The sequence below is a fragment of the Panthera uncia genome, chromosome A2 (assembly GCF_023721935.1).
Source record: "Panthera uncia isolate 11264 chromosome A2, Puncia_PCG_1.0, whole genome shotgun sequence".
NCBI classification, from domain to species: Eukaryota; Metazoa; Chordata; class Mammalia; order Carnivora; family Felidae; genus Panthera; species Panthera uncia.
The window spans coordinates 145,578,061-145,593,863 of NC_064816.1; the positions used below are offsets into that span (position 1 = coordinate 145,578,061).

General features: G+C 39.3%; 1 protein-coding gene across 2 annotated transcripts in view; it reads left to right on the top strand.

Moving 5' to 3' along the window:
- The window catches only part of NUP205 (nucleoporin 205), an 86,117-nt gene that overhangs the window by 62,815 nt on the left and 7,499 nt on the right, over positions 1 to 15,803 (top strand). For both annotated transcript variants that reach the window (XR_007460096.1, XM_049641898.1), the window contains exons 32-38: positions 487 to 678; positions 1,569 to 1,690; positions 3,352 to 3,490; positions 5,619 to 5,745; positions 11,496 to 11,572; positions 13,624 to 13,752; positions 13,972 to 14,098. Coding sequence is in view for 1 of the 2 variants with exons in the window: in XM_049641898.1 (XP_049497855.1) it covers positions 487 to 678; positions 1,569 to 1,690; positions 3,352 to 3,490; positions 5,619 to 5,745; positions 11,496 to 11,572; positions 13,624 to 13,752; positions 13,972 to 14,098 (913 nt within the window). In the remaining variant the exon portion in view is untranslated. The remainder of the gene's footprint in view (positions 1 to 486; positions 679 to 1,568; positions 1,691 to 3,351; positions 3,491 to 5,618; positions 5,746 to 11,495; positions 11,573 to 13,623; positions 13,753 to 13,971; positions 14,099 to 15,803) is intronic.

A 15,803-nucleotide genomic window follows, 5' to 3' on the forward strand; every position in this document is an offset into this window, starting at 1 on the left:
TGTTCAGGGGTCAGACGTATTTGAAGATGGTGGGAAACAGGCCTTTAAGAAATAGGATGAATATAAACTGTGTAGTAAGTTCTTAATTATGTTCAAAACAAAACAGTTTAAGTGTTGTTATGCATAGAAAAAGGACTGAAGAGGAGAGAGACCAAAATGGAGTAGCAGTGTTTATCAGGCCACATATATTCTATATGCTTTTCTGTGTTTTCTAGGTTTCCTGTAATGTGCACGTAATACTTCACCATTAGGGGAAAAAGCTATTTTTAACAAGTCTCTTTTCTCCTTTTATTAATAAATCAAAATTCTGTATACACAGCTTTCAAGTTTCTCAAAAATAAAAAAAAAAAAACCAACAAAATAAAATGTAATTGCAAGCTACCATTTCCCTTGTAAGAAAAGCTGTAAATATTTTCATATCAAGGGAGTTTCTGTCCTTGGTTTTGGTGGCCATCTCCATGTTTTGGGCTTTGATTTGTTCTTCAGATGCTGGCACTGGCTCTACTTGATCGGATCGTCTCTGTAGATAAACAGCAGCAGTGGCTCTTGTATCTTTCTAACAGTGGCTACTTGAAGGTGCTCGTGGACAGCTTGGTAGAAGATGACCATACTTTGCAGAGCTTATTAACGCCACAACCTCCCCTCTTAAAAGCCCTTTATACTTACGAATCCAAAATGGTAAGACTTTGTATTCATTTGAAGTTAGATCAACCGCTCACTTCCTCTTAGATCAATAGATGTATTAAAGAACGTGAATGTGGCCGACATTTTTAGTATTTCTGTCATGTAAGCTATAATCATTTCAAAGAGTTTTAAATTTGGAACATGTGTTAGAAATGTAGCTTCGAAGCATGCCAAAGATGAGTTGAAGTGATCCCGAGAGGGTTAGCCGGGTAATGGAACTGCTTGCTCCTCATTCAGGTTGCTGATGATGGGGAATAATAGGACGCTGAGTGCTCTGAGGAGAGCAGTAAGCAAAATTGTCTCTTCGCCACAGAATTCAGACTGTATTAGCTGCCTGTGGAACATTCCAACGTAGCTGTGCTGGTTCTGGTTTAAACACGAGATTTTCAATACCATATATAATGCATCATTTCCTTTCCTTCAGATTTGTTTTCTCTGTTTCCTCCTGGTTGAGAATACTACAGAGTCACAATAATGGAAGCACTAAAGTCTTAGACCCGTTATTAACTCCCCCCTCGTTTCTTTATTCAACAAGTGTTTATTAAATACCTGTTATATGCCAGGTGTGGCAGTAGGTGCTAGAGATACAGCTATGAGCAAAACCATCTCCCCCCCCCCCCCGCCCCCCATATGCCCACATGATGATAAGTAAAACTACAGTTGAGTTGAATACTGTTTCTTGCAAGGCACTGTGCTGTGCCACCTCAGATATGCTGTGTTTAATCCTCGGAGAATCCCGTGTATCATGTGCCCCGCAGAGCTAGCTCGGAATTTCTCTTCAGTATGATGAGAGATCAGAACTATGCTGTGAGAGAGTCTCATTTTGATCTGAGGCCCTTGGATATGATTTCTGTATTGATGCTTTTCCTTTTGTAACTTCTTAGGCATTTCTTACAAGAGTGGCCAAGATACAGCAGGGCGCTTTAGAGCTGCTGAGGTCTGGGGTGATAGTGCGACTGGCGCAGTGCCAGGTCTATGACATGCGCCCAGAGGTGGACCCGCAGGGGTAAGTGTCTGTATACGCTGGTATTGTTTCCGTACTGTTCCTTCATTGTAAAGGATTAGTGAGGAAAAAGAAGTTCCAAACGAAATCTTCGCCATTGGTTTATCATTCTGTTTGAGCAGTACTCTTTCACCTTGATAACTTAAATTTTGGTCCTACATCCCTGCCTTTTACTAGTAAATGGAAGTTGCTAATAAGGGTAAGAGTAGGAGGGACCTAATGCTTTCCATTTGAGAGCAGTAATAGGGAAATAGGAGAGCATTTTGTTAGTAAATGGTTTTCTTCCCAACTTTAGTGTTCTGTTCAATAGAATATATATTTTTAGTTATACTGGTCCTTTAAAGTATTATAGTGAAATTATAATTTGTTGTGGATTTCTTATTCCTGATGACTTGAATAGTATTTTATATTTTTCTTTTTGTAGCGTTTTGCCACCTGCTTGTACATTTGAAAGCTTTTAGTCAAATTATTTTAAGTTTCAAGCTTCTTAACAGATTTCTTGGTTCAGTTTGAATATGGGTTTTGGGTTTTTTTGTTTTTGTTTTTGTTTTTGTTCTTCATTTTTGTCTACTGGCTGCAGCATTGTTAGCCTATCCTCTTGGAAGTAAATAACACTGTTTTACTAATTTTCTTCATAAGCCCATTGCCAAATTGAATATTTGAGTTTTTCTAGGATTAACTATAGAACTGTTTTACCTCCAGAAAAGAAATGTAGGGTTTTTTTTGTTGTTTTGTTTTCTGAAATTTTAAACATGACAGCTATTATTTTCGCCTTAGGTAAAGAGGATTGAGTTAATTACATTCCTTGGGTCTTGGCATATAATCACTTGTGTGTGCAAAGCTTTTCTCTTATTTATTTCTGTGTTTTGTGTCCATTCTCTTCATTCGGCAACCATTTTCTTTTGTCTAAAAATTTAAATATTTATAATAAATAATATTTTATTAATACCTAATCTTAAAAGTTCAGTGATATTAGGGGCACCTGGGTGGCTCAGTTGGTTAAGCATCTGACTTCAGCTCAGGTCATGATCTCATGGTTCATGAGTTTGAGCCCCCATCAGAGTCTGGAGCCTACTTCAGATTCTGCGTGTGTGTGTGTGTGTGTGTGTGTGTGTGTGTGTGTGTGTGTGTCTGTCTGTCTGTCTCTCGCTCACTCGCTCGCTCTCGCTCTCCCTCTCCCTCCCCCTGCTCATGCTCTGTCTCTCCTTCAAAATGAATAAACATTAAAAAAAAATTTTTTTTAAGTTAAGTGATTTTACAACTTCGTTTTAACTTTTTAAAGTCTTGATTTTTTAAATCTAATGGGCAAAGTAGATTCATTTTTGGCTGTGGGTATAGGAGGGGGAAACTTGGGGGAAAATAACTTGTTTTTATTTGTTTCTTGCTTATAGTTTCTATGGCCCAAGGGAGCTTTCAGAGTAGAATAAATATGTTTAGGAAATTCCAAGCATTGTCTTCAAATTATGCAGATTTTCTTTACTGAGTTTTTTCATAATTGAAATAACTCTGTTTTTACTGTCTATATGAGATGGAGAATTCTCATTAGTAGCTTCACATCTTAGTCAGGCACCTGTGATTGTTTGCCATGGAGATGGGCAGGAACTGTTAGCGTCCCTTAACTCTCGGACTGTCGCTCTCTCCTTGTTGGGTGGAAATGAATGAAGCATGTTTGGCATGAGAGACCCGCCAGTTTTCATCCCTGCCCCCGTGGACCGCTACCGGCAGATTCTGCTCCCGGCTCTCCGCTTGTGCCAGGTCATCCTCACGTCCAGCACGGCCCAGCACTTGCAGGCAGCAGGCCAGGTAAGAAGAGTCATTGGCCTGGAGGTCATCTGGTGCAGGGGCTGCGTTTTAGAGTTGCAGAAACCCTAGGCATAGACAGCGTCCATGGGTTTACCGTCCGCTGTGGCAGACCCGGGCACTGATAGCCAGCCCCCTGGTACCTTGCGTGAACTTCACTGGCCCATTCTTACATATACTCTTATTTGAATGAAACCCCACAGTGAAGAATGGAATAGTGAGATGGAAAGCAAGAGCTCGAAACGTGTTCTTCTGTAAAGGGAAGTGGTTATGATGATAGGAATAAGCTGCTTCTAAAATGTGGTTTAACCAGGGATTTAGCAAGAGGCCATACACTGTGTTAGGGCTTGCAGAAAGTATAAAGGATAGATGATTTAATTTTTATTTAAAATTTTAAATTTAATTGTGATATTTAGAGAACGAAGTAATTGAAGTAAGTGAATTTTCTAACTAAATTTTTTTTCATTGAGCACCAGAAATTCATTTTATTTTCCTCTCTTTTCAGTTGAAACCTTCAAAAAAAGAAATCTTTGTCTCTTTAAACTAATAATACAATATATAATCTAGCCATTCACCGATTAGACTTATCATTATGACTCTGGAGTCTTTATTGTTTTGCCCTATTATTGCAACACCCTCCAGAACTGTGTCCCAATACTTTATGGTAATGTTATGTGCTTTCCCTGTCTTCAGTCTCCAGGCTTATGTCACCAGGGTAGAATGCTGCTGTTTCTAACATAGCACCGTGTTTTGTTTTGTTTTGTTTATGTATTTTTAAAAATTTTTTAAGTTTATTTATTTCGAGAGAGTGTGCTTGTGTGCACACACGTGAGTGCGCCCCTGAGTGGGGGAGGGGCAGAAAGAAAAGGAGAGAGAGAGAATCCCAAGCATGCTCCATGTTGTCAGTGCAGAGCCTGGTGCGGGTCTCAAACCCAAGAACCATGAGATCATTACCTGAACCGAAGGTGGGCACTTAACAGACTGAGCCACCTAGGCACCAGTTTTTTCTTTCTTCCCTTTTTTTAAGAGAGAGAGCACGTGAGTCGGGGAGGGGCAGAGGGGGTGAGAGAGAGAGAATCCTAAGCAGTCTCCATGCTCAGTGTGCAGCCCGATGTGAGACTTGATCCCACAACCCCGGGATCATGACCTGAGCTAATATCAAGGGTCGGACACTCAACCGACTGAGCCACCCAGGCGCCTCGACATCTTGTTTTATACTGCATTAGTACATCTTACCCCTTTCATATGTGGCCTTTGGGTCAGTTCTTTAAAACTCAGAGACTTCCCCTGTCTTCTCTTTTATTGAGATTAAGATTTCTTTTTATTCCAAGTGGGACATTGTGATGATATAAGATTCTCTAATGCCACTCTTGTACTGGCTCTCGCAGAATCCCCCAAGGAGCTTGTTTTCAAAACACAGATTACGGAGCACCACATGCAGCAGTTACGGGCTAAGGCCAGGAATCTGAATTAAAACCTCAAAAGGGACACAGTTACTGAGTGATTCAGATGTTTGGCTTGTTTGGGCATAGAGGCTCAGCCTTCAAGGCGTTCAGTCGAGTTGAGGAGACATCCCATCCCGTGTGAAACTGAGTCCATGATGGTACGCTGGAAAATGCCAGTGTGGAAGGGCGCCGTTTAGAGGGCAGGGTTTTTCTCTCGTTTGTATTTACCATATCAAAAGGAGAATTTAACAAAAGCTTTTATGTGATCGTCCCCATGTCAGGCCAATCAGATTTTTATAGAGCAACTTAAATTCAGTAAGTCATTTTTATATCCATTTATTTTAAACTCCTGTTCTAGTTCCACTTGGACAAAAATAAAAGAAACTGAGAGTTAAGTAACAGTATTCATACAGTAGTTCTAAGTTATACTTTTCAACCGTAGCCTCTAAATACAGTAATTTCTAAACTTTGAAATGATCTTTCTTGTGAATTTTAGGTAAATATTTGCTTCTTGAAGAAATAAGCCACATAAATGCAAAAGACGATTCTTATATTACGTTCATTGTGATTCATGACATTGAATTTCTGGCTTCAGCGTTACTAAAAAAAGGTGAAGTATAAACTCATAATACAATTTTCTCCTGTTGACCTCTGTTTTCCATTCCGCGCCCTTCTCCTCGGCTCAGGTGTTGCAGTTTCTCATTTCGCATTCCGATACCATCCAAGCAATCCTGCGCTGCCAGGACGTGAGCGCTGGGTCCCTGCAGGAACTGGCTCTACTGACAGGAATTATAAGTAAAGCAGCACTTCCTGGTGAGTCGATTATGTTGGATGGACTTTGAAATTCTTTACGGACTGACGTACGCTTAATACAATGAGGTTCTTATACGTAGGACTTGCTTGAAATTGGTCCTAACCGTTAACTGCTTTTTTTTTTAATTAGTAAGTTTTTATTTATAAGAGTGATATATGTCATACAAAAATTCAGAGTTCAAGAAAATAATGACTACTCAAAACCTCACCGCCTAGAATTTACCAAGTGTTTTTTTAGTATATGTGCTGCTGAAGCGAGCCTTTCAAATGTTGTTTTATATGTACGTATACGAGACAGGGACGGAGGCACACAGAGATAACTTACGAGAATGACATTATTTTTCACGTGCATTGTTAGAAAACTATTTAATTTTATGTGAGTTCAACAGATTAAGAAATTAATTGAAGAGAGGAACACCTGGGTGGCTCAGTTGGCTAAGCATCTGACTCGTGATCTTGACTCAGGTCGTGATCTCGTGGTTCATGAGATTGAGCCCCATTTCAGGCCCTGTGCCGACAGTGCAGTCTGCTTGGGATTCTCTCTCTCCTTCTTTCTCTGTCCCTCCCCCTATCTCTCTCTCTTTCTCTCTCTTTCTCTCCCCTTCTCTCTCTCTCAAAAGAAAAAGAAATTAATTGAAAGAAAAACTGAAGACCTTGTTGAGTTCTAGACAAATGTTTTTTTTTTTACTACAAGATTACAAGAGCTGTTAGTTCTTAAATGATCACTGTGATTAAGAAGGAAAAAAGATTATGAAACATTATTAAGATATTTCGTTATTTTTTTTCCTTTGAATTTCCTTACCACCTGTATATTTTAGACAGAATCAATTAACTCCTATAGTATGGAAGACTGAATCAAAATAAAATAAATAAAAAATATTTATTAAAAAAAAATTTAATAAAAAATAAAATATTTAAAAATAATAATAAATAACAAATAAAATATTTGTTATTATTTTTTCAGGTTTTATTTACATTCATACCTGTACCCGTGAAACCTTCAGCTGTTCAGTTTTACTTGTATATTTACATGCATTCACTGAAACACACCATTGTTTTTTTCCCCCCACAGCTTCACTGTTCTTAGTTCTTTCTTTCGATTTATCTCTTGGTATTTTTAATTTGTATTGAGGTCCTTTCCCCCAAGAAAAAGTATATTATAGTCCCTGAATTTTCTAATGTTTATCAGCATCTAAAGGTTGCCTCTTTTTCTGCCTCTCTCTCTGCTCCTTCCCTGCTCATACTCTGTCTCTCTCTCTCTCTCAAAAATAAATAAACATTAAAATTTTTTAAAAAAAGGGGAAACACCTGGGTGGCTCAGTTTGTTAAGTGTCCGACTTTAGCTCAGGTCATGATTTCACAGCTCATGGGTTCGAGCCCCACATCAGGCTCTGTGCTGACAGCTCAGAGCCTGGAGCCTGCTTCAGATTCTGTGTCTCCCTCTCTCTCTGCCCCTCCCTCGCTCATGCTCGCTCATTCTCTCGCCGCTCTCTCTCTCAAAAATAAATATTAAAAAAAATTTTTTTTAAAGATAAAAGTTGCCTCTTTTTCTCCCTCTCTCGCCCCCCCCCCCCATTCATGCTCTGTCTCTCTCTCAAAAATAAATAAACATTAAAAAATTTTTTTTAAATAAAGGGGAGGCACGTGGGTGGCTCAGTTGGTTAAGCGTCTGACTTCGGCTCAGGTCATGATTTCACAGCTCGTGGGTTCGAGCCCCACATCAGGCTCTGTGCTGACAGCTCAGAGCCTGGAGCCTGCTTCAGATTCTGTGTCTCCCTCTCTCTCTGCCCCTCCCTCACTCATGCTCTGTCTCTGTCTGTCTCTCTCTCTCTCTCAAAAATAAATAAACATTAAAAAAAATTAAAAAAAAATACAGGTTGCCTCTTTTCGTGAAAGATGGCGTGGCTGATTATGATTCTTTCCCTCAGAACTTATAATATTAATGATAACAGCTTGCATTTATTAAGCATAATGTGCCAAGTACTATTTCTTTAAACACTTAGCATATTTATTTAATTCTCACAAGGGTCTTAAGAGGTAGATCTGTTTTCCATATTTTACAGATGAGAAAACTGAGGCACAGAGAGGTTACCTTGTCCAAAGTCACATAGATAATACTGCTGGTGTAGTTTCCCAGCCAATATGGCTTCTGAGCCTGTGCAGTTAACTAGTAGGCTACACTATCTCCACTTTATGTTGCTATGGAGAAGGCTGAGGCCAGCCCAGGATTCTACCCCACCACCGATATGTTTTCCTCTCTGAGGGGTGTCAGTGTTTGAGCCCGTGGTATTGGGAGAGGGAGCGGGTTTGGCTGGGCAGAGTGCTTAGGCCTGTGCTTATTCTGAGGAGAGCCCAGCTTCCACTCTGCCCAGTCACGGTGTCTCCCAGTGCCGTGCGCTTGTCGTGCTCATTCCCCACTCATGCCAGTGTCTTTCAATGATACCAAGTCAGGCCGTCCTTCCTGCCTCTGCTGAGGTCCCACAGTGCTTTGTAGTGGTTCTCCTAACCGTTTTCCCCTTGGTTTCCCCAGGGCCTTACCTAAGTACTGTAAAAGGCTTCTCTGCAAATTGAGGAGTGTCCATGAGAATTTGCAAATGTTTTTGGTTTAATCTTCTTTTTTTTTTTTTTTTTTTTTTGACATTGCTCCTGAGGAGTGGAATAAGGGTCATGGGCTGAATCGTGCTGCTTACTTCAGAATTTTCTCTAGTGTTTTTTCTTTGCCATCACCATTTTTCGCTATTTATGGCATAATTCTTCCCCCACCCCCTTGTGCTGAATTTTGTTCATTTTGTAGGTTGATGACAGGAGGGACATTCTATGATGCTCCTTCATTCTGCCATCTTAGCCTAGAAGTGCTGAGTTAGGTATCGAGAGAATTTACCTTTTATCAAATCCTCTCTGACAAGGTGGTTTTATTCATGAAGTCTTCTGTCAGTAACTTTTTTAAATGCCTAAATTTTCTGTATTTTGCTAATAGCATCATTTGACCCTGTCATCGTATTAAGATTGTATTAAGAAAAGCACTTTATTTTATCTTATTAATGTTTTTTTGTTTGTTTATTGAGAGTGAGAGAGGGAGGGAGCAAGTACAAGCAGAGAGGGGCAGAGAGGGAGGGAGAGAGAGAATCCCGAATCGGCTTCTTCCAGTTAGCACAGAGCCCAAAAAAGCAGGACCTGATCGCATGACCACGAGATCATGACCCGAGTTGAAATCAGGAGTTGGATGACCGACCACCTGAGCCACCCAGGTGCCCCAGCAGTTTCACAGGCTCGTGATAAATTCCAACAAAAGAAAAGTAAAAGTGGTGCAGTGGCTGTCTAAAGTGGTTTAGGGAACAGCGACCAGCAGTTCTCGTTCTCTAAAGGGAATTAGGTATCAACTTAGCTTATTTTTTTGAGAAGTTTCTATGCATATGGCGTCAAATTGTCCCCTCCCTACACAAGTGAAATCAGATGATAGGCACTGCTACATAAGTAACTTCTTTTTTCCAGTTTGTCTTGGAGATCTTTTCCCTCACCACATAGAGCTCCTACCTCATTCTTTTAAATTGGGTATCATTTTCCAGTTGCGAGAGTTAACCAGGTCTTTGTTCTTTAACCAGACACCTGTAACATGTTTACTGTTTCCAAGCTTTTTAAAAAATTTCCAACAGTGTTGCATTTAATAACTGTGTATGTATGTCTGTGTATGTGTGTCTATGTGTATATATAGGCAGTTTTGTAGATTTGAGCTGGTAGGCTTGATAAATGCCTGGCAGTCGTTGGCCAGAAAATAAAAACACTTAAATTTTTCTTCTGAAGATAATGACAAACACCCTCCCAAAAGTTTCAGACAAACTTGTAACAGTTTTCACTCCTATCAGCCCCACTCTGCACAGTTTAGCCTTTGAGGACATACTGTTTTGTGTTCTCCTGTAATTTTACTATATATTTTTTTTATCTTAAATTCTCACATTAAATTTTAAGCCCATTTATAACTGTGTCCCCCATATTGCCTAGCCTCATACCGGTTATGTCATACCTCCTCAAATACTGACCAAAAGGTTAATTTTTTTTCTATGACCCACAAATATTCTGGAAAGTGTTTTGGAGTTGAGACCAATGTAAATGGTACACCTAGTACTCATTTGGCACTTAGCAGAAGCATCTTATAGAAACTGAGAGCGTCTTACAGAAACAGAATTGGTAGTCTTTTTTTTTTTTAAGATTCTGTTTTTTTTTTTTTTTTTTAAACGTTTTATTTATTTTTGAGACGGAGAGAGACAGAGCATGAACGGGGCAGGGGCAGAGAGAGAGGGAGACACAGAATCGGAAGCAGGCTCCAGGCTCTGAGCCGTCAGCCCAGAGCCCGACGCGGGGCTCGAACTCACAGACTGCGAGATCGTGACCTGAGCTGAAGTCGGACGCTTAACCGACTGAGCCACCCAGGCGCTCCAAAGATTCTGTTTTTAAGTAATCTCTACACCCAACATGGGGCTTGAACTTACAACCCTGAGATCAAGAGTTGCATCTTCCACTGACTGAGCCAGTCAGGTGCCTCCCAAGTAGTCTTTTAAAGAGAGGCAGCAGGTGGAAAAAAGGAACTGGGGAATAGCAATACATGTTGCAGAAATCAGGAAACTTGAGAACAGAGAGGAAAAGGCCCACATTTCATGGCGGTGTTAGGTACAAGGTCCAGCTTTAAGGGGTAGGATGGGAAAGAGGGTTTAAAAATACAAGCAGCAAATGTGGACAAAATATTTCAAGAATTTGATAGTAACCATATGTTCGCTTATTTGGGGGTTTTATTTTTTGGAGTACAAGGGAGACCTGAACGTGTTTTCAAATAGGAAAAATCTTCTGTGGCAGGGTAGATTTGGATAAGCTGGAAAAGTGATCCTCAGAGCAAACTCCCAGAGGAGGTGGAGAAGGGAAGGGATGGGATCTAGTGGAGTAATGAGGCACAGGTGGGCCAAGCCAGCATGTGAGGTCGTGGGCTGAGAAATCCAGAAAGAGGAGGTCTTGTTACTATAAGGAGCAAAAGATAAGGTTCTGGGTTACACGCTCTAGAGCGTATGCTTGGAGGTAAGGACTGAATTAAGGAGATGGTGAAAACAAAGGGTGGCTAGGATGGGTTCAGGTGGGTCATGAGCATGAGTACAGCCATGGAGGAAAGGAAGAAACCAGCAGAGTGAGTGAGCTGCGTGTTTACCTGGAGAACCTGGAAGTAAAGGGTGTTCATCCCGGTACTGTAAGATTGATCAACTTGATTTAAGAATTCTGTAATAAGTCTAAACAGAAGTTTAATGGGAACTTTTGTGTGTACGTGCAAACTCTACTTTGCCTAAGGGGAAAAGAAAAAAAAAATCAGATGATACAGTACCTAGAAGAGTTAAAAGAAAAAAGAAATACATTTCATTTTTAGTGTTTTATATCCTAAACTTTCAGCAGGAGAGAGTAATTTACTTCTGAGTTTAGAACATTTTTAACTTTTATGGTTATAAATAAAAAGTAGATTTATCTCAAAAACTTTAAAAAGTGCCTTATGAAATCACAAATTCAGTCTAGATTTAGATTGCATTTGAGCGAACATGTAGTGGTGTGCTTATAGTCTTTGTGAAGTTGTATTTCCCAGAACTCCTTTGTGTCAAGTCTGTGTCTTTTCTTGTACATAAAGAATATAAAATGCTAGAATTGTTCTTCCTAGTTTTTAAATGTTTTTATTTTGTTGACCATAAAACTGTATTTAAAAGCATTCCAAATTTTATCAGGTATATTAAGTGAACTTGATATTGATGCAAATGAAGGATCTCTAATGGAGCTACAGGGACATATTGGAAGATTCCAGGTAACTGACTCTTACTTCTTTAAAGAGTAGTACTGTTAAGACAACAAAATAGAACAGCCCTCTTATCCATCCTCCCTATTCTGTTTCCTGGATTTGGGCAAACCCTCTCAACGGTTTTTAATCTATTATCTCTAAATAAATATGCTTATTTTTGAATTTTAGGAATCGTCTATTGATTTTCCATTGAGAAGGGTGAGAACTTAAGATCCCTTTTTTCCTTTTCTTCCACTATGCCGTATGGACACTTCTCACAACACCCCTCCACCCACTGCTGAAACTCAATATAATTATGAATTTGATTAGATCAGTACTTAGTGTTCTGCTGTTATTATTATGTAAATATAGTATTTGAATAAGAATGGGTGATAGGTTACTTTTGGGCACAACATTATGTTTTCCGTAGAGTGAATAATTATTTCTTTTTTTTATTTGCTTGGTTTTTATGTGTTTATTTCTAAGCTCTCTTCCAGTTGTGTGATCTCCTTTAATATATTCAAGCATATTAGATAGCTTATCAACTAGATATTTACCACAGTCTTTCTGGGAGCCTCCTGGCCTGCTTTGATCCGGACATCTTCGTTTTTGATTGGCTGCAGAGTAATTATATTTATATACTAGAATTTATGTTTCATTGTTTTTGATATAGTAATTTTCTTAACCAACCAGTCCTCTTTTCATGAACTGTTTTTTCAAGTTTCCAAAAGAAAACTGCCGCTATCAGCATTTTTGGGTACAAATTTTTGAACTAGAGATTAGATAGCAATAACTGGTATCACTGGGTCCAAGGGTGCACACACAGTACATGTTGAGTCATTATCAAACAGCACTCCAGAAAGGATGGTACTCTCACCAGCAATACCCAAAGATTCTTCTCTTCTCTTCTCTTCTCTTCTCTTCTCTTTCTTTTTTTTTTTTTTTTTTTTTGTCGTCTAATGTTTTTCATTGGTAGGGAGAAAAAGATATTTTTGATGGGTCTTTCATAAGGTGAAAGAAATGTTTTAGTGCATTTGTTTTGTCTGTAAGGGTAGCAAACGGCAGGTAATCTCTTAAAAATAGATATAACTGTTTTGGTAAAATAAACTTATATTGTAATCTTTTCGATATGTTTTGCCTTATCCAGTCTTATTATGTAAACTAACATCAGTTTACATAAGCTATTATATATCTATGTATGTCTGTATATGAATGTAGGTGTGTGTGATACCAGTTTTCAAAGTGCATGTTTTTAATGTCCATTTATTATGTGCAGAGCACTATAGACTGAGCACTATAGATAGAATTCTTTGTCTCAGGTAATCCTGACAACAAGTAAGGTAGGAATCGCTATTTTCCTAAGAATGTGAGCATTGAGGCTTCTGGAAGTTAAGTAACTTGTTGTAGATCACATAGCAAGAAGTCAGGTACCTGCTATGGAAACCCACATCTCTGATTGCAATCACTAGATAGGCGTATTACCAATTTTGAAAATCTTGTCCTTCTCTTTAAGAACCTTAGGAAAAATGGTATTGTCGGGTGAAAAGTAGCAACATTTCAAGGAGAGGACATCTTCATTTTATCTGCCAAGGGTACCTGTGTGTTCTCAGCTCCTTTACAAAGTCCCCAGAGGCAGCTATAGGAGAAATAGCCTTTAAACTTGAGCATTCATAGACAACATTATCACGGACATGCTTGTTACAAGCTGTCTTCTGTTTGCCATCTCATTTTGCTTCTCATTATTTATCAACTTGTGTTTATTTAATTGGTATCTACCAAGGAATTATTTGGTGTGATACAGAATATTCTCTAATGTTTACAATGTAATGGGGATTAACTGCTAAAAAAAAAAAAAAAATGATGTTCTTTTAGTGAGTTGACTGCCAAGCAGATACATTTGCAAAAAGGTGAATTTTATTTTGCTAACTTCAGTGCCTCAGTTGGAGGTAAGAAACCAGATGCTTTAGAGAGTGATTCCACTCCCCAGTGAGTTCTTCTTTTTTATATCCCTCAAAGAGGGGTAGCTGATTTTACACCTACTGGATTGGCTCTGAACAAAGTATCTTTCTCTTTCTTAGCGCCAGTGCTTAGGACTCCTGAGCCGCTTTGGGGGCTCTGACAGACTGCGTCAGTTTAAATTTCAAGATGATAATGTGGAGGGAGATAGAGTGAGCAAGAAAGATGAGCTTGAACTGGCCATGCAGCAGGTAAGAGGAGTGAGCGTTGTGTATCTGTTCTTGAACATCTGTGTGTTTTTTGGAAGCGTGATGAAAACAACAGATGTGAGTGGTTTTACAGATTGATTTAGAGCTTTGTTGTAATTTTACAGATTGATCACTAGCTTTGTTTTCCTTCAACTCTGGAGTTCCATGATATTGGGCATTTGGGGAACTAATATTTTTGTCACTGTTACTTTTCCATTGTAGGTCTGTGCCAATGTCATGGAATATTGCCAGTCACTCCTGTTACAGAGCTCCCCCACCTTTCAACATGTTATGTGCCTCTTCACCCCGAGCCTGTCAGAAACCATTAATAGAGATGGACCCCGGCAAGGTGAGCCGAGTCGTTTCCTTCTGTATTTGAGTATTAAGTTGCTGTGATTAAGACAGGCTCTAGTTGGCTCCAGTGAGATGCAGTGTTTTCTTTATGTGTCATTAGTGGGAAAATTTGTAAATGACTTTAAGGAGCGGTAAGGAGTTGGCGTCATTAGTCTTGTGGATAGTCTAGAGAGCTGGAGAGGACAGAGAAATTCAAGATTTTCTGAGGATAAATTTCTAAATAGAAGAGCCTTGTGGGGAGAGTGTGGTTTTGAATAGTATCTGAGACGCCAAAGAAAGGATCTAGGATTGCTGATTAAGCTAGTCGGGTGAAAAATGTGAAAATGTAACAGTTTAGATGTGAAATCATGTTAAGCTGAATGCATGTCTAAATTGGGTCCTGTATTATAGCTCCAGGTTTCTGTACCATAGCAAATTAAAATGTAGATGCTAAGTGAGCTGACATAGCCCATGATTTCCTAATGACACAGTCGGCAAGATCTGGAATGGGAGGGCTAAGGGTTGATTGAAGTGTTTTCCCATGGGCCACTCAGAAGCCAAAACCCATTCTGATCTCATTGGTGGTAATGGAATGGACTGCTGCTGATTTCCGGAAGCTCTTTGTGTGAGGTTTCTGAAAATCTTTTTGTCACATTTTTATCTCCTTCAAGATCTTATTTTCCCTGGAAATTACTTAATCACTTAAAATACTTAATAGAATGATGTTATGAGAAATATATTAGTTTAACAATATATAACCACTGTCTCATGTAACTGGTGCCAAGAACTGACTCTATTTGTGTAACTCTATTATAAAGTGACCAGGGGGGCCCTTTTCTTCTCCCTTGAATCAAACATTTTCATACAAACTTGACCTGATCATAACATTTTCAAGTGATGGACACCTGGGTGGCTCAGTTGGTTAAGCGTCTAACTTCGGCTCAGGTCATGATCTCACAGTTCATGGGTTTGACCCCTGCATCAGGCTCTCTGCTGATAGCATGGAGACTGCTTGGGATTCTGCCTCAATCTCTCTCCCTCTCCCTCCCCCTTCCCCTCCCTCCTGCCCTCTTTCCCCCCTAGCTTGTGCGCGCTCTCTCTCTCTCTCTCTCTCCCTCTCAAAAACAATAAACATTAAAAAAATTTTTTTTAATATTTTTAAATGAAATTGTAGTTTTGTCATTTACTCTCCGAAAACAATCATATGCTAATAATGTATCATTAGTAATTATTAAAATTTCATTTAGCTTCTTCTCACTTTGAGCACATCTTTCCCATACTGGATCATTCTTTGATCTTTAATACTTAATGATGAACTTTATGAAGACTTATATATTGGTTTTTATTTTTCCTCAGACTTTTTATTTTTTTAATTAATTTTTTTTTTTTTAACGTTTATTTATTTTTGAGACAGAGAGACACAGAGCATGAACAGGGGAGGGGCAGAGAGAGAGGGAGACACAGAATCTGAAACAGGCTCCAGGCTCTGAGCTGTCAGCACAGAGCCCGACGTGGGGCTCGAACTCACGGACCGTGAGATCATGACCTGAGCCGAAGTCGGACGCTTAACCGACCAAGCCATCCAGGCACCCCTCCTCAGACTTTTTAAAGATTTAATAAGCATACATACCTTTGCCAATTGTAGACACGGCGTGGGTAGGTATGTAGTAAGTTCAAGAACATTTAGTTGTAGAGAAGTAGCTTAACCTTAGCAGTTAAGA